This window comes from Cygnus olor, chromosome 9 (genome assembly GCF_009769625.2).
Source record: "Cygnus olor isolate bCygOlo1 chromosome 9, bCygOlo1.pri.v2, whole genome shotgun sequence".
In the NCBI taxonomy this organism is placed as follows: domain Eukaryota; kingdom Metazoa; phylum Chordata; class Aves; order Anseriformes; family Anatidae; genus Cygnus; species Cygnus olor.
In genome coordinates this window covers 26,586,311-26,611,924 of record NC_049177.1, presented here as the reverse complement: position 1 = coordinate 26,611,924, position 25,614 = coordinate 26,586,311, and the positions used below count along the sequence as shown (strand labels likewise).

Here is a 25,614-nt window from a genome sequence, read left to right as displayed (position 1 = left end):
ATTTGCTGCAATGACAAAAAGTGAAAGGAGACTTCAGTTTCTCATGTGCCACGCTCCATCCTATACAGAGAAAATGCAGGCAGCAAGTGATACTCTGTTTCCATCCCAAGCCTACTGTATGTTTCAAAAAATTGTCCAATTTCGTAATGCTATTAATGTAAGTTTCATTTCAGCAGGCCTTGGTAGTAAACACTGAAATGGCATTTCTCCCCCACACCCCTCCCCCTGCCTTGCACCAGAGGTAGTTTACTCATCTGTTGCCACTGCCAGTGAGGATGTGAATGAAAAGATCAGCACTTCATTAAAGGAATCTCTGCATTTCTGAGTATGACTTGTATATTTCATTAAAACTTGCTGGATAAATCTTCTGTCCCAAAAGGCAGTGTCTTCACAAACCTACAGGAAAAGATAAATCTGGATTTTTCTCTGGACTATGACCTCCTAGTTTACCATGTGAAGGCGCATTGTTTCCTCACCTTGCTACAAACAGCTGACTAACAGTTGCTTTTTAAAATCTTTTTCCCCCTTTATTATAAGCCCATCAATCCAACTTCAGTCTCTAGCTATGTTCCAAATAGCACACTGGTACTTGAAAGAGGTTCATGCTTGGTTACCTAGCTGAAAAAAGTTTCTAGTAAATAGCTATAACTAGTGTCTGAATTTAAAATATTTCATGAGTCCTCTGAGGTGTATGTCTACATAAAATAGCATAGTATCATTGACTGTTATCACAAAATGTAATTATTTGTATGACCAGTATAAATAGCTTCTTATAAGTTTGAACCAAACCTTTCATTACATAAGCAGAATAAACTACTCTGAAAAGACACCAAAAGACAGAATTAAAACTTACCCTTGAAAGGAAAGATAAGTGCTCATTTGTTGAGAGGTGGGAAGAGTACAGGAAAAAGTGACAAGTCTGACAAGTGTTTTTCTTAACAGGTCACCAAGGAATGGAGAAAAGATTTAATGAGCAAAACAAACCAGTACATAATACTGTAAGAGCTCCAGGGCAATGTGTGAATGAACAGTAATAATGGGACAGCTATGTGTAAAATAATAGAACAGAGTATTAAAACAAAATGCAATTCCTTCTGTAAATAGTTAAATTCAGTAGAGGCAAGAAACATCTAACAGAATTCTAAGTACCATTCATTATAAAAATGAATTTAGTGAGAAATCAATATAATGACCATATAAAAGGCGAAGTCCTAGTGGCTGGTATAATTGAAACCTGTCTGTGAATGATTAGGATGGAGAAAGTGAACACACTGGCATTTAACTTCAGAAGTGTGATTTCAGAGAAGGTAAGGGACTAATTAGAATGGCCTGGAAGTCAGCATTACAATCTTGTAAAGTCCTGGTAGTCTGCACATAAATTCAGCTCTCCCTCATCTGCCAGCGTGTGCCATACAGGGGCATAAGGAACTGGGGATAGAGCAGGGAGAAGTGAATCTTAAAATAGCGAAGCAATTCAGTCAGTAGTGAATTATCTTCCTTCCTGAGTTTGGGAAGAGAGTGAACAACTTTAGAACTACCCTTAAAAACACCCACCCACCCCAACTTTAAAGCAATTCTGCCTCTTCTCTGCATTAATTTTCCGGAGTGGTGAATTGTTAGTAGTGGTACGACCTATAAACTGTTACCTCAGAACTGGCTGGAGCAGTACTATATCACAGAACATTAACTGGCAGGTTAGACCCTGAACAGTGTAACGCTGCTAATCACCAAGAGAAGGGCAATAAGTACATTGCTGTGCATGTGACTTTGCTGTCAATAGAATTAAACTGATAAAGTCTAAGATAAAGTATTTTATTGTATCTCTTTTAGTACCTTTCTGCAAGGAGGAAAAAAAAAAAAAACAACCTTGAATGCAGAATGAACCTATGTCAGAAATTAAGTTCTTAGCACGGGGGAATTTAAGTTGTTTTTAAGTTGTGTATAATCTGGAAATTAGTAGAGGGGTTAAATGTAATGGAGTCAAATTCGATGAGCATTTAGGCTATTCAAGAAATATACTTTAGGTAGATCCTGTTAAATAATGTGTGCAGACACTATTTTGCTGTGGAAATTGAACAGCATTTGGGAAGGTAGTTTGAGCAACACTTATTTCTCACAAGAAGTAGTAGCTATGGCTAGGTGACAATGTAGATGCCTCCTCTGGACACGTGCTCAGAACAGGGGATTGATCGTAAAGAAACCACGTTAGGTTGAATAAGGAATGGGAGGCGAAGTACTCAGTATGTGCTGCTAATGTTATTCCTTCCTCTGAGGTGCCATTACAGTGAATTCCTGATATGATGGCCTCATTATCAAAAAACTTCAAACAACCAAAAATAAAAATCCTGCAATCAGAATGTAAGTGCAATTTTAAGTTTGGTTTAGGCAAAATTTAGATACAGAGCAAAACACATATTCTGATATAACAATTTTACTGGAAAAGTGAGAGGTTTGCATCCTTTGTATTAGAAACTACCAAAAGTAAACTTGTTCTGGGCTGTGGGCTTGTTCTAGTCCGTTTCAATTTTAGCACTATAATAGAAGTTAAAGGTGGAAGGTACAGCTCAGACCCTAAGCCACTCAAGCAGCCAGAGGAGATAAATATTGCGTATGTGAAGGCTTCAGTTAAGAGGGGGAGCTAGGAGCAAGAGTGGGTGCAACAGTTACACTGAAGATTAAGATGAAGGGGGAGATAGGGGAGAACAATGGCGTTTTGATGGTAACATCCAAGCAGCAAGCAACTGGCATTGTCAGGACTGAGAAGAAAAGCATCACCTTAGCTGGAGATTAACCTCTAAGGTCTGGGCTTTTCTTTCTTCCCCCCCTCCCTCAAACACCCATTGTTTACTGTCAGATCTTAAAAGGCACACTGCTTTCATGTGACTCAGGGTTTCAGAGTGCTTTGGTAGCAGACATACCAGAAGCCTCATAGATGCTGTTTAGCTGGCAGACCTTAAACCTCTTCCCTACCAGAGGGGAGCAAGCTCTTACCCTGCTGAATAGATTGTGTGGCAGAGGTCTCCTCTTGCTTCTGTTTTCCATTTTTTAGTGTTTTTTTACATTTTCATAGGATGGGAAACGCTGTAAAGCAGGTGGGAACGCACTCCCCCTTTACGCTGGTAAACGCAGAGGTAGCCAAAAGAAATCACCTCTTAATTTAGGTATATCTACCTCAAAGGCCTTTTATAAAGGCTTAGAATTTTGTCCTTTAACTAGAGGGGTATTACCATACTATTACTATTTCACAAAACTTACAACTGCACTTAGATCAAGTATTATAGTCAGCCATGCAACGAGGAAGGGCTTCAGAGGATAGTTGTGGCGGAAAAAAGAAATTACAAAGAGTCTTATTTTGTTTGGTTGGAATAAATTTATTTCATCTGTCTGTAAACAAGGTGTTTTTAATAGTTATGGCATTTTTTGAAATGCATATTAAATCAGATGAGTTAGACTGTATCCCAGATGTAACAAAGTGCAGGGAAAGAAATGGACAAATCAGCAACAAGAATTTGTTTAAATCTGTACATTATCCACAAGGCCCAACAATAGAAGCAAATACTAGAATGTCCCTAAAGTAGTGCCATTCAAAAGAAACCCTTGTAGTCAGTTAAAATCCATCTCACAATAGCAACAGTTCATTTTTTTTAAACAATAGTATGGCACAGAATACATATTAAAAAATTCATCACAAGACAGCCAAGTCAGTTATTCCAACCAATACCATCTCCCATTTATTCTTTTGTATACAGAGTTCTGCAGTTCTCTTTAAATGGACATACAAGTTAGTACCGTGCCTGAACTGAGAGTTTGGTTACAGACATTTCAAATGACTGGTGCACAAGGCAGTTCACTCCATGATTTCTGCAGCAAGGGTGTAACAGGCCAAATGAAGATTTTAAATTTGAAATGGCATCATTTTGACAGGTTAGCTTTCAAACTACCAACCTTCATCTGAATAATGGCTTCAGAGCAGCAGAACTCTTTAACCAGTAAGTAATCTGGCAGAAAGACTGGAGTCAGTCAGCGCTCCCAGAATAGCTGAAGGTGGCAGTTTTCCACAATGACACTGCAGTTCAATTAAAAAGAAACAAAACAACCCAAGCTGCAAATTAAAATTGGTCCTATGAAAAACTGAAACCAGACACACTCCAGATGGTTATGCTGGGATATCTAATGTCCATAATGGCAGCCTTTTACAATTCAACTACAGAACAGGAGCTGGCAAAAAAAAAAAAAAAGTGCCTGAGCTATTGCAAAGATGGAATGTCCCTGGGGATTCATTCGGGATGGTGGTTGTAAGGTCATGGGAGGAAGTGCATCTGTACCCTTTGATAGTTTTGCGATTGCACTTATTAAGCAGTACAAGCTTCAGACATCATGAAGAAAAAGTGAGAGACTTAAACCTACAGTGAAGTGCAACAACAAAACTGATTTAACATTAATAGCTTTTGAGTGGCAAATTGGTTAAACAAACCAGGCACTATAAAAATAGGTGTAAGCAAACGTATGTGGATTAAAAAAAAAAAAACACAACAAAAACACAAGAGGGGAGAGGGACAGAAAGATATGCATGCACTTTTTCCTCCCAACCATGCTCTATGAAAGGAAGACTAGTGAGCTGTGTAATTGCTCAAAGTGCTGAAGAGGCATCGATCAAATTAGATTGTACAATCGGCACCTTGTTTAGTATTTAAGTTGTTTTAGTTGTCAATACACACTAATTGCTAAGACAAAGCAAAGCCTACACTTGGCATATTACCCTCCCAATAGTTTTTCAAGGTATCATGCATATCGTCTTTGTGGTGCAGTAATGGTGCCAGATATGGGACTTGGTTACACACAGTGGTTAACATACAAATGAACAAAGGGTAACTGGAATTATGACATTAGAAAGTGGGTAAATAAAAAACACAAACTACCATCTACAGTCTGGTAGCACTGAACACAACTGGGTGGTGATGAAGACAGTTGCTAGCTGGATGGGGAGAGGCTGCTTAGACGTCAGACCTCCTCAGGTATAAAGCCAGTTCATATGCTTTCTTGTTGAGTGTCCCTCCATGGACACCTTCCTTTCCCATGACTATAACCAATGCTGGAGTACACAAGGAAACAAAACAGAAATGAACAGAATTAAAGAAAAAAATAACACCTTTCCCCACCAACAAAGGGATACAAAGGAGACACAGGTTCATACCCCATCACCCTGCATTGCTAATAAAGTTTCCAGAATGTAAGGTTTAAAGCTCACCGCCAGGAAAGTTTAATAGCAATCTTCCCCTAGTACTTAACAGTCTGCCTAGCAACTAGAACCCAGAGTCTCTCAAGTATTTTGCCATTGAGTATGCCTTCTTATTCAATCCGCCTCCATGGACCCCTTCTTTGCCCATTACAAAGACCAAGACTGAAAGAGAAAAGAAAAAAGTTTTAAAAAGAGTGTGTTAGACAAGGAAATAATGCAAGTTTTAGGCAGTGCAATAAACACACTCAAATTCAAGATTTAGTACTTCGGTATTAAGCTAGTTTTACAGGAATCTTGTAAAAAATACAGATGTAGACAGGGCTGGGAGAAGGCATGGGTTATCCTTCAGGTAAGCCATGAGTTCATCGCTTAAAAAAAAAAAATAAAAAAAATGCCACCAACTACCTCAAAAAAGCACCATAGTGCCTATCCACCATCTGCCATCACCCAGCCAGGAAACCCTGGCTACATGTTAAAAAACGGGGGAGAAAAAGTGGTGTCAGGGACAAAAGTAGTTGTACACATAGAAGAACTGTGACACTGAAGAGCACAAGAGGTAATAGTCATGTCTGCAGCGGACACTGCCAGTCAGTCTAAGAACCAGAATAACTGTCTTATTGCTAGCAAAAAAATCCATAGGGTCAGACCTGAACTAAGACTTGTCATGCAATAATACCACTATAAAGCATGCTTCACGTTTTGCATAAGACAAAGATTTCAGTGCTGACTCCAATTAATCTCAGGACTCTGGTGATGAAGTGTCCCAGCTGTCTTGCAAACAAGAACACGGTAAGGCTCTTCAGCAGTACACACCATCTGCAAGTTGCCAGCAGATGTCACTAGCAGGTACACAGACACACTAAGCACTATGCTCTCACAAGCACAATTGTTTCCCAAGTTAGGTACAGTGTAATTGGAAATACTGCAGTCAGCCTACCTACAGGTGATTGTACATCTCCATAGCAATTTGCTCAGAAAAGGCTTAAGACAGACAGTTCTCATTAGCATTCCATAATTTGCAGCAAGGAGTCAGAACTCTGCTTGTTTTAAGTGCTGCAAACACTCGTCACCTGGCTTTAACTTACAGACAAATTTTGCCTTTTTTTAAAAAAAAAAATTATATGCAGAAGTCCAGGGATCACCAATTTATTCTACAGCCAGATAAAAAACGCTAAGCTAGGTATTCTGAACACAATGCATACTGCTTGTAGCCAGTATTTTGAGGCACTTTTTTTTTTTTTCTTTAAACATTTGAGCATAATGCCTTCTCAGTAGCATGTTTTGCTGCAATTTAAGTGAGGAGCACAAGGAGTAGACAAACTAGCATAAAGCAAGTTTCTCCCTGATACCAAATTGGACAGGCATTTTTTCCCCAAAGACAGACTTCAGAGAGCTCAATAGTAAGTGCAAGAAGAGTTAGTATAGAACTTGTTAAAAGGCAAGTGGAAGTAGCTCATACAAGAAATTCACTTCTGTGCAGAATAAACTTTTGGTTGAGACATTTTCAATGTGAAAGCTTATTTCACTATAAATCATTAATGTATCCCTATGGTATTCTACTGTAAACTTTAGTTGCAATATAGTCGGCAAATTTACTCCAGCAATAACCAGGTCCTTCTTGCCTGAGATCTCATCAACCATTTCACAGCCTAGCGCCCAACTGTGATCACACATGGGGGAACCAGGACAAGTGTTTAATCTTAAGCAAAAATCTAGTTAATCAGCCTGACCACCGCCACCTACCCCGATTAGTTAACCATTAAATACAAGATTTTGGACTTAGTAACCGGAGCCTATGCCCAGGTTCATACTGTTAACTGAATGATCTATGAGTGAATAAAATCCTGCTTACCTCGGCCAGCTCTGCCTACAGCAACGTTGTATGTTGGCTCACCACCTTGACTCTTTGTCCTGATGTCCATTGTGCAGTCACCATCAACATACAGGCTATCTCTGATCACAGAGCACTTCTTTGCACCAAGGGTCAGACCGTTGGTGAAGAAACCCTCTCGGTCTTTTCCTACAATCATATCTATTTCTACTGGCTGTCAAAGAAAAAAGTCCAGAGTTAGCACTACTTTATCTTACTGCCCAATCTCTATTTCAAAAGCGTCCTGTCTCTGGTTGAGAGGATTAGATAGAAAGCTTCCCCTTGTTCCCACCAGGAAGTACTCCAGAACAGACTGCTTTGTTATTAGGAGTATACATCGTGCTGGTTTGCTGCCACTGGAAGCGGTGGAACTGCTGTCCCGAAACACTTCATAGCCTAAGTATTGCTGGGTACCAAGGTGTCGTTAACGGAAGCACTGGACGACTGAACTTATTAAGTGCCAAACGCGTTTCGGTGCCCGCAGGAGTCGGCTTCGACACTGAGCACAGCGCAGGAGAGCCTGCCGGCCGTCCGCCCCTCGCGGCCGGGTCGGGTGCCGGCCTCTGGCGCCTGCCCTCGCCGAGCGGCTGCCGCGACCTCTGCCAGGTCGGGCACGGCCCCGCGCCGCCGGCGCCGCAGCGGGGGAAGGCGGGCGGCCGGCGGGGGCAGCCGCGAGGGGGGCATGGAACGGCCCGGCAGGGGGGCGCCGCGGGGGCCGGGCCCTGGCCGCGACACGAGGCGGCGGCCGCCGCAAAGTGCAGAGTCACGGCAGGCCCGGCCCCGCCGCCCCGCGCCGCGCTCGGCCCCAGCCGCGGCCCCGCTCGGCACCGGCCCCGCCGCGCCGGCCCCGGCCCCGACACCGCCGCGCCGGGCCCGGCCCCGGCCCCGGCCCCGGCCCCGGCCCCAGCCCCGACACCGCCGCGCCGGGCCCGGCGCGGGGCGGGGCGCGGGCCGGCGGCTCGGCTCGGGGCGGCCGGGCCACGGCAGCGCGGAGCAGGAGGGGAGGGGGCCGCGGTGCCGCAGGGCCCGCCCCGCGCGGCGCCTCTGCACGGGCAGCGGGAGCCGGGCCCGGGCCCGGGCCCGGGCGGCAGCGGGGGGAGGACGGGCAGGGCTGGGGGAGGGGAGGGAGGGAGGAATCAATGGCAGTGCGCCATCTTGGCGATGGAAAACATGGAGCCAGCGGCGAGGTGGGCATTCACGAACGCCGCCTACGCCGCGCACGTAAGCCTCGCCGCAGCGCCAGGCCCAGGCGCAGGCAGCCCTACGCAAGCCGCGCCGCGCGCGGCCTCTCCCGCCGCGCCGCCGCCTCCCGCGGCCCCCGCGCGCTGGCACCGGCCCCCGCCCCCGCGCGGAGGCCCGGTCTTTCCCCCCGCGGCCGCGGGCGGCCGGAGACAAAAAGGCGGCGCAGCGCCGCGGCCCGCCCGGCCCGCCTCAGCGGCTCTGCGGCGCGGGCCTGCCGCCCCCCCCCCCCCCCCCCCCCCCCGGGGCCGCCGCCGATACCCCCGTCCCCCCGCAAGGTGCCCCCGTCCCCGGCACCGCCCGCGGGTTCCCCATCACCCGGCGCCGCCGCGGCCCTCACCGTGATGCTCTGGAAGATGCCGCCGGCCGTGGCTGCCCAGACGTACTTGGCGTCGCAGTACCCCACAATGGCGGCCTCCTGGCAGCAGCCATCGCACATCAGGTTGTCCACGTAGCTCTGCCAGCCGGCCATCTTCGGCGCCGGGCGGAGGCGGGAGCGAGCGGGGCGGCGGCGGGCAGCGAGCGGCGCGGCGCGGGCCGGGCGGCTGAGGCGAGGCGAGGCGCGGCGCACCCTCTCCTCTCCCTCCTCCTCGGCGAGCGGAGCCGAGCGCTGCAGCGAGCGGCGCGGCCCAGCCCAGCCCAGCCCAGCCCAGCCTCCCTCCTCCTCCTCCTCCTCCCCTCCCCTCCGCGCTGCCGGCGCCGGGGGGCGGGGGCAGGAGGGGCCCGGCCCGGTACCGCCCCCTCCCCCGGCGGGGCTGCGGCGGGGCTGCGGGGGGCGGCGGCGGCGGGGCCACGGCACCCCGGCACCCCGGCACCCCGGCACCCCGGCTCCCCGGGGGCGGCCGAGAGTGGTGCCCCCGGCCCGGCCCGGCCTGGCCTTGCGAGCGATGCGGCCCCGGCTCCGGCGCCGCCGCCCGCAGCCCGCCGCCTCTTGCCAGCCGCTCTGAGCTGGAGAGCCGCGAACGCTTCGCTCGCGCCCTGGAAGCAGCGCTGTTCCCTGCCGCTGGAAGCGTGGTCGCTGCCCGGGTAAATGCCCGGCGTGTCCCCAGGGCTCCGCGCTGAGCAGCGCGCGGTGCTCGCTCGGAGCCTGCCCGGGGAGCGCGCGGGGGGGGCTCCGCGGGCTGTGCCCTGCCGGGCGGCGCTGCCGGCGGGTCGGTGCGCGGTGCCCCCGGGCGCGTCCCGTCTCCTTCAGCAGCTGGCGGTGTCCTCCAGGAGAGCGCTGCTGGTCACAGCGCCGGTAGCGGACCGCAGTCCCCTGCCCCGTGCCTCCGCTAACTGTGTGTCCCGTCCGGGTGGCGAGGGGGTTTCTGTATCGAAGCGTTTGTGCTGTGTGAAGGTGGTGGGCTCCCCATCGTAAGTACTAGCATGGCGTATTTTATTCCTGCATGATTTTGTAAGTGGCAGTTTGGAGTTTTGTTCCTCCCTCCGGGTTCCACCAAGTTCCTGTAGAAATAATTTATTTTCCACCTTTGTTTGTAAGAGGCCCAGATTTATTACCAGCGTTCTGCTGCATTGGTGTTTGGCTCTGGCAGGACCGCTGCTCAGGAGGCTGCCCCGCTGAAAGCTGCAGGAACGTCCACTGAACGGGTGTGCTAGGGCGACAGCTTGGTCCTGCCTGAAACTGAAATCGGAAGGGTGGGGTGTCACCTCCCTTCTGAGTAGGGCAGCTTTGCCTTCCTTGGGCTCCATTATGATTCCTGGGAGACTGTTGAAATATGAAGTGGCTTTCCATGCTATTTGCTTTGAAGCTTTAATTCAGGAAGTTACAGCTCATACCTGAATTTCCCAAGGCATAGAATACAGCAATTGAATCTGTCTTTTCCTGTGGCTATGTCTCCCAGTAAGAACATTCACCAGCTTTTTACAGTCAGTATACCTACAACATACTTGAGGGTGTTCTTAGTCCTTTTAAAACCTAATTCAGTTGTCATGGGATTGACTGTTGTTTAGATGCTAATAGAGTTTGCTTAGATTACTAGATAATTTTAAAAAGAGCTTATTTTGCATCTTTTAGCTTAATTCCATAAATGTTTCCTCTATTTTATTTTCACAGTGCCTTTGCCCCTCTGAGTTTGGACCACACCAGAACTTTGCTTTATCCTTTTCCTGCCATCCATGGGTACCAAAAATGTTTTCATGGCCTTACATGTGCTAACAATTTATAGACTGTAAATTTGCTTTTGGCTTTTTAAATAGCTAAAACTTTCTGTGACGTTTGGATGGATCTCATCATCCTCCCTCCCCAGATTCTTTTCATGGGAGGGAAAGAAAAAGAGAAAGTTTTCTTCTGTTGCTGTTGAGGGCCACTTCTCATTTTTCATGCTCCCTTCTAGGAGGTTAGGAGGTCCCAGTTCAACTTTGTTACTTGCGTAGATGAAACGCATCATTCTTAAACGAGCAAGAGGCTGATGTTTTTTTTGTTTTTTTTCTGGAGTTGGACCAAAATGTGTTTGGTTTTGTGTATGTGTTTTGGAATATGTTTTGGATTTTTTGTTGCTTTTTGCAAGCTCCAGTAAGAATTTCAGACTGTTTCACTTTAACAAGTGGATTTTATAAACACAGAGGCAGACATAATATCATCCCGAACCCAGAGACAGGCCTTGGGAATTCCTGGGCTGCCTGTTTGCTAGTGTCACTATCCTATGATTAATGAGAGATGGGTTTTGCATGGATGGCAGGCTGGTTGGTACAAGCTTGGAGGTAGTTTTCAGATACACCTGTGGGTTTCCAGGGCTTTAGCCAAAGGCTATACTGGCCTCTGGCCTGGAGTTGAATCACCTTCTTGCATGTACTCTCCAACATACTTGGTCATCCCTTCTGCCTGAGGACCAAGAACTCCAGCTTCAGAGCCCTCACAGCCCAGTGTCCAGTCCTGTTTCATGGTAAGTAGAGATCAAATGGCCAATGCCAGCTAGGAGCTGGACTTACTCTGTAGGGAAATGCAGCTGCTTCAGTGCCCATCTTTTGTGTCTCTAGCTGATGGGTGGGAATTCAACCTCTGCTGTTTTGTCCACTGACAGCAAAAGCCAGTGTTTTTATCTGAGTGCAGTATGGTTGAGGAGGAAGAAAGTTTCTTTAACAGCCTCATCAAAGCCCTTGTTCCCCTCAGCATGGTGTGTTGCGCCCTCCACAGCGAGTTGCAGAGGGACGTCTTGTCACGTTTTATTAATATGTGCATAAGATAGGTGATCAGTAGTATGACTGCTACTTTGAACAGATGTTAGCAATACAGAAAATCACTGTAAAAAGTTGTCTGCCTTTAATGATGTACATTGGAAATAATGGCACTGCAGTCTGGGATCACCTGAATATAAATGAATGGATGAGATTTGCCAGATACGTGGTAGCTCAGCTTTTACTCATCTTATTTGTGAAGTAACTCTAGCAGCAATAGATTTAGAAAGTGAAGATTAAATCAGGTTACCATTATTTAATATTATGAAACTACAAGGTAGTTTGTAAAATTTAGTTTCAACGGTCACCAGAACTTTTGCTAAAAATCATAATTCTATAATTCTAATTTTGCTAAGAGTTGCCTCAGTTGGTTGTGTTGTATGTTAGCTTATGTAGTCATTATAGTGCTATTTTTATTGACACTACTGCAAGAGCACATTTGAGTCTGTTGGGTTTAAGAAAATGAGGATGTGCTCTGTGCGGTAAAGACGAAGAGAGAGGATTTCCAGTTCTATTCTTTGTTACAAGCATAATTTGAATCTTTGACATTGTTCATCATTAAATGAAGAGTATAGATATATTAAAAATATCATTAAAATTGGTAGATGTGGATTGTTTTAACATCAGTATCTGTCTGTATAAAGTGGTGCCATCTGACTGTAAGCTATATAGTTAGGATGAAAAGTAGCTATATTGTGATTTGCTGTGTACTAGCCTCTTTTTGCATTCAACCTGATAGTTCTACTTTCTGGAAGGTATTTGCACACTGCTGCCACATTTTTTAAATGCAGCCTGTAACAGTTATTAGTCTTCAATTCAGAACTTTGTCTAAAATTTATATTGGACCACATCAAAGAAAAATAATCATTTGAAATAATTTGAAAATATAGACTGTATTTAAATAGAGCATATGATTTATAACTTTGTGAGAAACTTTACTGCTTTTATATCGGTAATGTAAAAGTTGAAAGTGACCAAAAACTTGAAGCAATGTGTATATTGTGTGAGTAAAATAACGTGCAGTGTTCTATCATGCTTTGTAACTACCAGAATTGCTGCTGTGCTTGAAACGGTTGGAGAGCCAAAGGTAAGATTTCTTGTGATATCCCTCGTTCGTCCTATTTTTCACCAAATTGACCCACCTGGAGAAAACATTAAACATCACTTATGTATAGACAGGAGGAATAAGTGGCCATCAGTAGAAAGCAAGATTGTCTTCTATGTGAAAATTAAACCTTACAGAGCTAACAGAAAAATATCCAAAAGATAATTTTGCTTGGTTTTTGTTGTTTTTATTTTTATTTTCAATACAGAATCTACTGAGATACAGAATTTTCAAATGAAAAATTATTTTCAAAGGGATTGTCTTACTGCTGTTAATTAAAAGCTTAGCATTCTGGGGGAAAAGAATCACAGCTACAATCAGTCTACCTGAAATCATGGGAAAAAGATTCCACGCCATGAATTTCCAGTGGCTTGACAGTGGCATTTCATGTAGGACCTGTGAGCTAGAGTTCATTCAGCGTTAACAGTTATAAGATTAGTTTGTGGTACTGCTCTTGTTACTTCCTCTCTAGACCATATTGTGTTTCCTGTGGCAATCTTTGTCGTGACCACAAGTGCTTTCGGAAGTACAGAGGGTAAAACTGATTTAAAAGTGTTATGAGTTAGCAGATTCAGTTCTGTTGATTAAAAGCCAGGCAGCAAGAAGTATTCTGCCTCGTGACCTTGTGGTGATAACTAGAGAGCAGTGTTTGCAGGGTGCTTCCCCAGCTAATTAACTAACTTGGCTGAAAAACAAGGAAGCCGCCAAAGGCTGGGATGAGCGTTAACTGAAATAAATGGTAGAAATTTAATATTAATGAGCTGAAAACTTGAAGCTAACTTTAAAAAAATAGGGTGTTACAAAATGCAACAAAGATTAGATTAAGAGTACAATGCAAAGTTTTATTGCATAGCTATACCTGCGCTTAAAGTCATATCAAGTGCTAGCATAGTTCTACTTGCACTAAAATGAGCCCTGTATAACAGCACTTGAAACCATCCAGAAAGATCTGCAAAAAGAAAAAAAAATAAATTCTGGTATCTCCTGCACCATTTGGGAAAGATGGTTTAACTCCCTGTGCAGATGTTGGTTTCTTCCTTGTATAGCAGGCTTGCTTTATACAGCTTTACCATGTAGATATCTCAGCAAAACCTCTGTCTTGCTAAGGATTAATTCATTAGGTATGAAGTTGAGAAGAATTTCTCTCATTTGTCATTTACTCAGCCATCAAATTAAAAAATAATAAAGCTAAAGTGTAACTTCTAAATCAAATGCAGGCTTAGGGGTGCTTGCTATGTCAGATGATAGGGGTATGAGATTGCTTCTATTTAAGTTGCTTCCAGAAACAGCGGCTTTAAATCTGAGAACAATTCTTTGTGGGCCAGATTTATAGGCTGTCTAGTCAGGGAACTAAAAAATATGTCCAGAATCATGAAACTTTGCTCAGCTTTTGGATTTTTAAGATAAGTTTGTGATCTTGTCAGCAGCCAACAAACAAAAATCCTTAATACTATAATGTCTTTTGTATGCAAATTCTTACTTGAGTGTGTGAAATTTTGAAATTTAGTCAGTTTATAGGTAGCTTGACACAGGTGAGGGAGGGTGGAAGCATGTTCCGTTGAAGCTCTTCATTTTATTTTATTTTATTTTATTTTATTTTATTTTATTTTATTTTATTTTATTTTATTTTATTTTAATTTTAATTTAATTTTATTTTATCCAAGTTCGTTGGTGACTCATTTCATGCCTTTGTTAACTGATCTTTTTGGTGGGTGAAAGATTGTGTAGAAGTGATCTGAAGAACGCAAACTAAAACTAAGAAATGCAGTAGGGAGCTGGAGAAGTACCAAGTAAGAGAGAAGATAGAAAATTAGAAAATGAAACATAGTAAGCATGGGTTCTAAAGACAGTTGTTTTTTCATTGATTGGGGTTCAACAAGAGTAGCTAACTTATTACTGCATGAAGTCCATATCTCCGCTCTTTGTGCAGAGCACTGATTGCGCTGAGAAATGATGTTAGATGAAAAAGAACAGCATTTAAGTCTTCCCAGGCTTCATCTGTTTGTTTGTTTCTCTGTCAATGTTAAATGGAAGGTAATTTTACCTTTTTAACAGATCTGCATTTTTGCACTGTGTTAGCAGGCATTAAGGAAAAAAAAAAACAAGAACACACTTTTCCTAATGCAGCATTACACTGAGGGTGCACTGCAGTAATGCCAGGACTCTTTCATGCTTAAAATGATCCAAACGTCAGCAGCAGCATCCTGGCAAACCATGTATTTGTCACAGTCTGGCTCCAGTTTTTGGCTGCCTGTGCAAGGTCATGTTCCAGTTACTGAACTGACAAAACTTTGTTTTTCTAGCTCACAATTTCTTTATGTGATTGGTTTTGCACTGCTTTCTGCTGCTTTTTCAGTCTACCACATGGCCAACCAGGAAATTTGAATTTTTTTTTCAGTACATTATTTCCTTCATTGAGCTTTCTTTCAGTAAAAAACTATCTGTAAATATGTCTATCTGGGTGATATTTCCTTTTATGATCACAAATAATTTTGCTGTTGATGCTTGCTATTTGTTAAAAGTGCAAAGGATTTCTGGATCACAGATGCATAAGTTTGTTTATCATATGTAATGTCTACCCAAAACATTCACTGTCTGCAAAAGCACTTAATAATAATTCTGTAGTACAGAAGGCAATATTTTTCCCAGATAAATTATATAGTTACAACCTTATACTGCCCTGTAAAATTACAAATATATATTATTTTTGGAATAAACCAGAAACTACTAAATGCTTTTTTCCTGCAATTCTTTTTTTAACTTAGTACCAGAATTCTCTCTAGCCAGGAAGTACTTCATTTTAGCTATGAATAGCAGTCAAACTGCCTGCTGTCTGTTCACCAAAGAAGAGCCAGTCTATGTATATTTAATATTTAGAATATTTCTGTATTAATTTATCATATGAAGTAATATTTCGTTTCAGCACCCAGAGAATTGTTTCTGCCATAGATGTTGTGGTTTTCTCTCAATTATATCAATGCAAATAAACACTGCATTTTTGAGAGACAAAGTATATGAACATTATTCTGTTCAAATTTGTCTATCTAGTCACCAAAGATGATCTAGAAAAAGTTTTAAAATACATGAATTATGTGCTCAGAAAAGGTGTACTTATTATGAAAGTCTAATACTGCTGAACTGTAGAGCATCAAATCCGGTGTGGATGAAAGAAAACATTAAAAACATAAAAATGGGAGGAACAGGGAAAAGTATAATTGAGTAAAAGGGAAAGTAACCTAAGAATTCTCAAATTTTTCTATTTTCGTTTATAAGATTTTCCCTTTTTTGTTTTTATACCTCACTGAAGCTAAGGAAACAGTACTACATCTCAATCAAACAGCTGTTAAGATAGGTAAACATGTTGAAAATGCTAAGTTGAAGAAATTGTACAAAGGGTAATGAAAAGTTAGAGTGGGAGTGTGAAGCAGGCCCATTTCAATATCGCAGTTAACTGACGTCTGTTTAGACCTGGTTAATGGCTTCAGAAAGTCAGGCTTACATTTGTGTGGCATTTTTGTGTATGGATTTTGCTTTCCACCCGCTCCCCTCCAACTCCCCAAGTATTACTGGTTTTAAACCAGTATACATTTTCCACATGGTAAGTGTAAATTGAGTCTGAATCTTGGATTATGTGCTGTTTTGAAGTGGGTGCTGTTTTTTTTATTATCAACGTTTACAGCAGCTGGGAGCGGACCTTTTTAATAGTGTTACGGGTGTTAGGAAGAATCCAGTCATCTGCTATGTGACTCTTGTTGCACTCTTGTCCATGTTCCTGGAGTCCTCATACAGAAATTCAGCTTGCACAAAGTCATTGGATCACATTTAGATAGGAGCAATTGTGGAACACTCTGCTCTTGGTCATGCACATTTCGAACAGTATGTGCTTCCCAGTGCCTGCTGAGGTTATGTGGAGATGTACATGGGAAAGATGCATCTAACACAACTTGTCTGTACTCACAGTTAAGGTAAACACAAAATGGCAAAGGGTAGTTTTTAAAGATTTGTAACTCAGGTGTGTTACATTTATCTAGAAGAACGAAAAGATTCCTCCTCTTTCAGTTTTCTTTGAAACTCAAACGTAAAATGCAGAATGAGGACCACTTTCCTTAAACAAAAAATACATGACTTTGGTATACCCAAAATACATATATATATCATAATCAATAATCCAGCATATTATTGCGTTGGTTGTTAACAATCTGAGTTACCATCCTGTTACCATGTCCTCCTGGACAAACCCTTGTTTTAACTATTAGTTTAGAATAGTGTGCATAACGCAGCTGTAACACACAACACATTTTTGGTTGCAGAGTTAGTAACAGGTACAATTTTAGCACTTTGCATTGCAAAAAAATGTGGAAAAACATTGGAAGAGAACATTAGCACCAGCTAGATTTTTTTTCATTTTGTTTTAATAGAGACACTTTCTTACGGCGTCATCAGAGGATGTCTTTTGAGAAAATAATGGTAAATGCTGGCTAGTAGTCAAGCCATGTATAAAACCATAAGGGCCTAAGTCTTTCAAAACCATTAATAACCGATTTGTAGATATGTCTTAGTTGGATGAATTGGAATATGTGCTCTTTGGAAGCAAATGGAACTGCTTTACTAAAATAGGACAGCTTGGAAGCAGCATGTAGACAAATGTATTTTTGTTTCTCAAAATCCACTGTTGGTGTGGAAGTTGGGACAATCATCAGTCAAATGATGTCTGCAGCAGTGGAAATAGCAGTTCCTCAAATGCCAGCTTATATGCTTTTCCATCTTATCCTTTTATAATGTATTTCTACTGGGCACATTTTTTTCACGTTCTTGTTCACATATTTGTCTCTAGTTCCAACTTTTTTTTTTTTAAGAGAAGTAGTTAGTGGTGAAAAATTACATTTCACTCTCCATGCTTAAAGCATTGTAACTGCTTGGTAGTAGTTTCTGGTATTTACTAGTTTGAGAGAACAGTAATTTTTATCAAATATCATTAAAGACTAAGCAGAAAATGCGTGGCTTCGTAGAAAAAAATGTTTTTAATTTAAATGACTAAATATTTTTGTATATATTTTTGATATTTTACAAACTATATCATGTAACAGGAAATAGAAATGCCACAAAAGGATTTGCAATTTTAACCACAGTATAAACATGATCACCTTACAGCATGCAGAATGGTAAGTTGAATTTAGCAAAGATTAAATGAACCATTCTGCTATCTTTGCTGAAGTTCCTTTGTTTCTTTCTTTCCCCTCCCCTTCTGTCAATTCCCCTACTCCCTCTCCCTGTGATTTATCTTTCTTTTAGCTGTGGACTGTTGTGTTTTGTTTTATTTTTTTAGCATTAATTGGGAATTCTTTTTTTTTTTTTTTTGCCATTTTATACCTACTATTAAATACCACTACAGTAAATTCCAGAATTAAAACAAAGATTTTATTTATGAACTGCTTTGCTGAAAGAAAAGAGAAAGTAACCAGGGGATAGATCCAAAAAACAGAATATAGGCACTTGCTCCAAAGCTTCTGTCCTGATGCCGGCTTTGTTTCTGGCCTGCCTTTGGGTGGCGAAGCCTGCGAGGGCACACGGTGCAGGTGTGCAGGTGTCAGGCCCCGTGGGATGAAGTGGCCTCTGCAGCTGGGCTGAGCCTTTGCCGTGTAGCAGTTTGGAAGCACTTGGCAAGGAATGGGAAGGCCAGGAGTGGGATCTGTTTTTCTGAGGAGTTTCAAACGTGATTTTCCACTTCTCTTGAGAGCACCCTAGTTCCAGGCAGTGGGCTTCAGGGAGGAGTGCTCCATGTTCCCTCCCTGCCTGCACCCGCTGTGTTCATCGGATCAGGAGAAGATCAGTAGTGCAGAATATTACCATAATAATCGTACATTGCTGCCACAGAGAGAACTGCCTGAGTGGAAGCTTGGTTCCACAGACTGGGATGTGCGCATTTGGAGAATGTTGTCTGTATCCAGCTAGTATCTTCTTTTCTGTTTGGTACAAGACACAGCAGCTTTAAAATTAAGCCCTTATACAATGTAAGAGTAATTCCAACTGACTTCCCTTTGTGTGTTACAGCTTTGAGCCGTTAGGCTTGCTGCTTCTTGATAGTTTGGCAAGCGTGTTTGCTATTTTTTGACTGCAAGTCTTTCAGTAACTTCCAGGACCCTGGCACTAGATGGAGCTTTAATCTACTTGCACTTCCAAGTCTTAAGTTTCGCTGCAAGTTAAAAATATGGAAGAATAAATGAAGATATGTATGCCTGCTGTTAAATTTACAGTGCCCTTTTTTCCATTTGTTAGCAGAGTGGTGTAAATGATAAATTAAAATATCGCAGCAGAACTTCCTCTGTCCAGTAGGTGGTTTATAATCACACTTACTAGCACACTTTAATGTACTCTCAAGCTCATGGGAGAAGCTGCTATGAAATAGATGTACTGAAAATGTGCTGCATATTTAAGCTAATAATTAGGCTGTGCTGAGTAAAGGTAATGCCATTTTCTGAATGAAATCTCTGTTTATATATCAGGATGGGGTGGGGGTGACCAAGCCGTCTGTTTGCTGTGCTCATTCAATAATGCATTTGCATTTTTACTTCATGCTACTAAAGCCAACAATTTAGAATCATCTGTTATCAGTCACTTCATTTTTTTCTCCATGTGTTACCCTTGAAAATATTGAACAAATAAAAACAAATAAAAAACAGCTTTGAAGCTGTAGTGTTTAATACTTTTTATTTAGCAAGCATCATGTCTCACAGGCTGCACAGTCCATACCAGAAATTTAACACCGTGTCTGCCTTCTGCAGAAATAAAGGGAAGTAGATGTAGATTTTTTGTTGCGTTCCAATGTTCTTATCACCAAAAGACTAGTTCAGTCTAAACTATTTTCCAGACAGCGAAGTATCAAATATGTAATCAGTTCCCATTCAGTACCCCTCTGCTCTTTTTAAAAATGATTTAGTAAAGTAAACCAGGAGATAGATACTTGAAAAAAATCCCAAAGCGTACTCGGAACACTGGATATGATAAACAAGGTTGCATATTGCAGCATCTCACTGCCATCTCCTCCTCAAGGTCTAATCTCTCAGTATCCTTCACCTTTTATCAGCAGGGCTGAGGGACTCCATGCATACCACAGGATGAAAAATCTTTGTGGAAAACTACATAAATGCAGTATTGTCAGAGAGGTGCTTTTGCTCATATTGGAAGATTTCTACTGCACTACAAAAGTGCTTAGGATCCGTATTATATAAGGAAGAGGGCATGCTGTATTGTAGACAAGTGTTTGCATATGGCAATCTGTTCACAGTATTGGCTGTTCTGAGTAGGGAAGTATCTCAGGCAGTGTTCAGAAAACGCCTGTTTAAGATAGTAATTTTAAAGGGGTGTTTAGTAGCTGACCTGGGAAAATTTTGATAGTTACTTGTGACCAGATGTTTATGTGTATTCAAAGTCATAATTTCCAAGGGAATCAATGGAAGTTTGATGCTTGAGTATCTTTTAAAACTGTTTTTGTGAGGTTGTCACCAGTTGTGTTTCAACTGTAAAATGTCATTAGTACTGGTTTCAAGGGAAGAAGTTTGCCACTCTTTGAAGACAGAAGCAAGGGTACTAGGGATATACTGGTGTATCTGATTCCTCAACTGCATTTGGAGAGCAGTGAGAAGTTATAATCCTTGGTAGCATTACTGATACAGGGCATAAAAAAGTTAAATGTCATTATTTTTTTACATTTTCTCTTCATTTTACAAATTGTTAGGAAGATTACTAAGGATAAGAACACACAGGAACAATCTCTGTTACACATTTAGCAGCTCCTCTGCTGTATGTGGACACCATTACATTGATTGAGTAGATGCAGCTGGCAAGCAGTCTGTTGGCTCCACTAGGATAATATAAAAAGCCTATCTATAGAAGTAAGCGTCATAAAATCTGCACAATACGTGAACTGACTTTTTTGTTTCTTTTTAAGATGTTCTTTATCTCATTGTCCCATATAGCAATTAATGTGGATGGACAACTCTTCCTCTTCCCTTGCAAGTGGAAAAGAAGATGCATACCCTACATTTTTAAAGAGGGATATAGGATTTACCCACAAAGCTTCCTCTGACCTAAAGATTGGGTAAAATTTCCCATTTGTAAATGGGGATGTTTGATTTTAGATCAATGTAAATGTTTACTTAAATAACTGGAAGCCCTGATGTTTGGATAACATCTTGACAAGTAAAGTAAATAGGTTCTGGCAATGCAGAATAAAAGAACCTCTGGAAACTAAGGGCTGATTAGTTCATATAGAATGTATACATATATGTATATACACACACAGGAGGACTATATGTAGGTCTATGTTGTCCAGTGCTTTGTTGTTCTACATTTAATTGCTGCCCCAGGTATGGTTTATGCCATTGCTTTAAGAAATCCTTTACAGTTTTAGTAGAACTTAGTTAAGAAAATTTACTTCATATTCGTTCTTTTCCTTCCTTAGATGAATTTCATTGGACCATCCTCATCAAGGTGATTTGTTGGGGGGATGAATATTCGCATGGAGGAGGATTTATATCTGCATTTAGGGTAGTAGAACAGGTGTTAAAGTAAGGTCATAACATTGAATAGAAGGGTACAGAGTAGTAATTTTAAGTGAGAGGGTAAGAGCTTGCAGAAGGGAAGGGCTGACTGAAATGTCCCAGGTACTGATTCACTGTTCCCGAGAGTGTCTGACCATTACAAAGTCCTTTAGCATCATTCCAGCATTTTCATTAGCACTTCATTGCTTTCACTGGCAGAACGACCAAGGCTTTAAAACTGTCTCTGCTTCCTGAAGATTTGTTTCAAGATCCGTTGTTTCCTCAGAACTTTTACAGAGAGGAGAATATCCTGTTCCTTGATCCTTCTGTCCTGTTCTGGAGCCATTCTGTGGTGTCGGAGTACATCAGAAACCTGCAGGAGGAAGAAAAAGGGTTGTGTTGTGTTTACTCTTCTGCAGCTGCACTGTTGTTTTGCTGTGACACTGCACAGTTACAAGTCTGCTTTCCCAGTTCTTACTATTATCATTTCTGTCATTTCAGAAGGCCCTCATTTTTTGTTTCATCCTGCTTTTAGCAGTTCAAATAAATTTTTGTTTGAAAATATATTTGTACGAACACCAGTGTATCCAAATACATTAGGTTGAGTTTAACATAAAAATGGTCTGAGAGCTGCTCCAGCTAATTTAATGTGGTATTTCATAAAGTAAGATTTTTAGATGCTTTTTTTTCTTGCATATTATTCAGCATCATGGAGATAAAACTTTCCTTAAACTGAAAAGAATCTCATAACATGATGTTTTTACTTAATTTGATTTATTGGCAGATAAAAAATAGCTATTATTTCAAGTCCTGATCAAGTCCATACCCGAATATATTGCTACTAACATTTTGCTCCTTATTTCTTGTTTGATTCCTTTCCTGTAGATTAAAGAGCTTTTTAATCTCCAGTGTTTTCTTCCATTGAAGCTATATACACATAATAACCAAGTTGTTACTTAATCTTCATCTTAGTAAGGTATAGACAGAACTGCTTGTGCCTATCACTGTTAGTCATTTTTCCCTTACTGGGACTGCTGTTGCAGCTCTTGTTTGTGTGTCTGACTTTTTTAGTGTCCACTTTAAATGTAGACACACAAAGCTGTAGACAGTTCCAGCATTCTTTGTGCCAATGCCATAAGCAAGACTAAAATCACCGCCTTGTTCTTTCTTAATAATTTGCACTTGCTGAAGCACAACCAGTTACTGGAGAGTCATAGGTCCACCTGAGACAGCACAGGCAGGTCCATTATGCTTGGAAGAACTAGGCTATGCTATTTCTTTATCCCATGCAGGAGACTAAATCTACAGTTATGGATATGTGAAATGTAAAAGCTGATTGTAAAAGCATATTTTTCTGTAGCATGCTGGGGAATATATTCCTGTGTAATTAATGAGGTTCTCTTTTAGGATGGTACACTTTAAAGACTACTATATGAACAAAATGCATTTGAATGTGCAATATTATAAATTCATACTGGCCCCAGAGAGAAATTAATGTAAATCACTTAACTGTTCAAAATGATCCTCCCAACTTGCAGTGGTCAGGCTAATGAAATCAAGCAAGGAAGCAGCAAACCTGCTCTTACCTCTGTTGATGTAAACCGAAAGTAATACTACAGCCATGAATGGAATGAGTTTGGAGCAGTATGTATTAGCATACTCTGCGAGGGAAGCATTGCTTTCCTAGTTAATTATTAGAATAATTAGAATAATTAGAACTAAGATAGCATTAGTTAATTATTATTAGAAAAAAATAGAACTAATTAATTATTAGAATTTGATTCTTATAATATTTTATTTACCTTCTGTAGCAGATGCTTTTTGAGTTGGGTGCATCAGACTCTTTCAGGACAAGGCACTCTACAAATACCATTTCAGAAAAATTGTACTGAATTCTTTCCATTTGTTGTGTCATCAGCATGGCAGGATGACAGCACTGAAAATGATGAGTAGAAAAGGCAAACAGATATGTTCTTTAGCCACTTGCAGCCTGAATCTGATCATGTCCTGTGCCTTGTTATGATACATCTCATGATCTCTGAATGATCCCCTATTCAACAGGACTAGGTCCACAGTAACTGTGGCAACCCAAACCACAGAAAGGTAAGCATAAGCTTATGACCGAAAGCTTAGGTCCCTTCTCTTTGAGTATTAATTTTTAAATTTTTTTTCCCCTAGATAAGCTATGTTAATTGGCTGATGAAAAAGGACTAAACAACTATTCATTGATTATGACAATGATTTAATGTTTGTATTTTACTCAGATTTAATCTCAGTAACAGAAAAAAAACAGAAGTTGGTAACTGAAATGATGACACCAATAACAAACACTGTCATTAAAGCATTGAATATTTTTTGTTGCTTCACTACAAAATCTGTCCTTGAATTTTGATTTTTCTTATAGGCCTATCTTTTCAGAGATTGCTTTGACAGTAGGAATGGATGAGTAGGGTGCAACTGGGAGTCCTCAGCAAGGTATGCAGTTGTTCGCACATCAAGGAGCAGAAAGATTGTGTTTAAAGGAGATAAAGCAAGAACATTAAAAGGATAAATATAGAAAAAAATACTTTTTATAATAGGTGCAAAAGGCAGATCTAAAATTGTTGGCTATCCAATAATTTTCAAATGTGAAATAACCCCATCACCTTAAAATGAAATAACTGAGCCCTGTACATGATACAACATAATAATGTCAGTTTACCCATGATCTCAGCTAGAGTATGAACTTAGATGTGACTTGCAAATAACATACAATAAATAGTCCTTCTGTTCTTTTCTCACCTTCTTTTTGGTATGTAAAGAAGGCTTAAAACTTGTTTGTTTCTTTAAATAATTGAATTGTTTATCTCAGGAATGCCAGCAATGCTGAGTCTATGACATTTGAGAAAAAGCTTTTTGAAACGTCACACACAAACTTTACAGGTTTATTCCATCATTTATCATTGCACCAGCTCTTAGTCATGTTCAAGTGAAGCAGGACTTCGGTTTCTAAGGTAAAACAACAACAACCACCACCTTTTTTAATTAAAAAAGAAACATATTTGACCATTTTGTTTCATCTTTATTTCTCTTCAATGAGCAAATGAGGGCATGAGCTGAAATCTTTTGTCTCTATCACAGCTGAATATGAATAGGTAAACAGGAAATATTTTTGTCATGTTGCTTCTCCCTGGAAGAAACAAAAACACGTCTGGAATATGAGAGGCTTAGTTATGAAATAGACACTATGTTGCATTAGGACTCTTGCTTCCCAGTATGTTCAGATCTTTTTTTAGGTGTCCTGAGACTTTAACTTAGAGATGCAGCCTTGTCTGAGTTAGGCAGCTGGTAAGCAGGAATGCTGGAGCTTAAGTCCCTGAGGTGGCTGGGCCCTTTTGGAAAGCTGCTGTGAGAAAGAGAGCACTTGCCAGAGCAGGAATTGAACGTAAAAGCAATCCTAGTCCTCTAGCCTCTGAGTGTTCTGTAGCAGCTGATTTATCTCTGTGTCTTTGCAAGTTGCATACCGTTTGTGCTCAAGTTAGTTTCCAGAATAGCTAGCATGAACCAGTCTGCCAGAAATATGGAAAGCCCTGTCTTGTGTATAACTCCCAATCTGACCTTTTATACCAAGCCAGTTATGAAGAGCTGGAAAAAGTCACATCATCAAAGCTTTCTCAGATTAATAGAAGAGTGCAGCTGCTTTTAATGGTTTCCTGGCCAAAGTAGGTGTGTTTGGCCAGCATACAGCATAGTGAGACTGTAGTAGGCATCTCAGCAGGCCTCATACTGTTTTTTTTGTTGTTGTTATTTTGTTTTTATTTTTTTCTCTTTGAGATTTCTTGAGTTGGCTCCTCAAGGCTTTTCTGGTGCCACTTGCTGTTACATGACATGACTGCCTTTGCCTTCTGTATGAACATAGTACTAGTTTTGGGGCAAAGACACAGGAGGGTAGCAGCCCTTTTATCCTTTAAGGACACTTTGTAAAGATAAATGGCTAGAGACTGATTTACTCTTGCTTTTTTTTTTTTTTTTGTGGTATCAAAATAAACCCATTTAATTATAACATTTTCTCCATATTTCTGTTAGATATCTTTTTTTTTTTTCCACAGACCCCAAGGCAAATTTATCTCCCTGCTATTGCAATTTATTCCAAATACAATAGAGCATCTGAGCCTTGTGTAGTAAATACTGATGCTGCGCAGTTGTGTTTCCATCTAGAACAACTGCATGTTGCTATGATTACCTTATCTTGACTGTAGAACATTGGTTTTGTTTCTTGTTGAAAGTAAAAAATAGGGATTCAAGGAGGACAATTATACAGCTTTATACTAAAGTGGCTTCTTCTAAAGGAGCAGAAGGTTGTGTTGGGCAAGCGTAATTCAGGATGCTGACATAATTCAGTACCAGCACCTAGCACTACGCAGGCCCTTCTTACACAGAAGATCCTTTGTCCTTCCATGTGTTAATG

At 41.4% G+C, this 25,614-nt stretch overlaps 1 protein-coding gene and 1 long non-coding RNA gene across 6 annotated transcripts in view; one reads left to right on the top strand and one right to left on the bottom strand.

The window, feature by feature from the left end:
- Window positions 1–3,350: 3,350 nt before the first annotated feature.
- Window positions 3,351–9,034, bottom strand: PFN2 (profilin 2). Of its 3 annotated transcripts, none has more exons than XM_040566939.1 (3): window positions 8,689–9,034; window positions 7,092–7,284; window positions 3,351–5,401 (listed from the first exon to the last, which is right to left on the bottom strand). In XM_040566939.1, the coding sequence occupies exons 1-3, from the start codon at window positions 8,818–8,820 to the stop codon at window positions 5,304–5,306; spliced, it is 423 nt and encodes a 140-aa protein (XP_040422873.1). In that variant the 5' UTR covers window positions 8,821–9,034; the 3' UTR covers window positions 3,351–5,303. The 3 variants fall into 3 exon arrangements, with proteins under 3 accessions (XP_040422873.1, XP_040422874.1, XP_040422875.1); XM_040566940.1 differs by having other exon boundaries at window positions 3,351–5,092; XM_040566941.1 differs by lacking the exon at window positions 8,689–9,034 and adding an exon at window positions 7,446–7,624.
- A 198-nt stretch (window positions 9,035–9,232) lies between these two features.
- LOC121074605 overlaps window positions 9,233–25,614 on the top strand; it is a 69,889-nt gene continuing 53,507 nt past the window's right edge. For all 3 annotated transcript variants that reach the window (XR_005822431.1, XR_005822430.1, XR_005822432.1), the window contains exons 1-2: window positions 9,233–9,701; window positions 10,402–11,230. This is a non-coding gene — a long non-coding RNA (uncharacterized LOC121074605). The remainder of the gene's footprint in view (window positions 9,702–10,401; window positions 11,231–25,614) is intronic.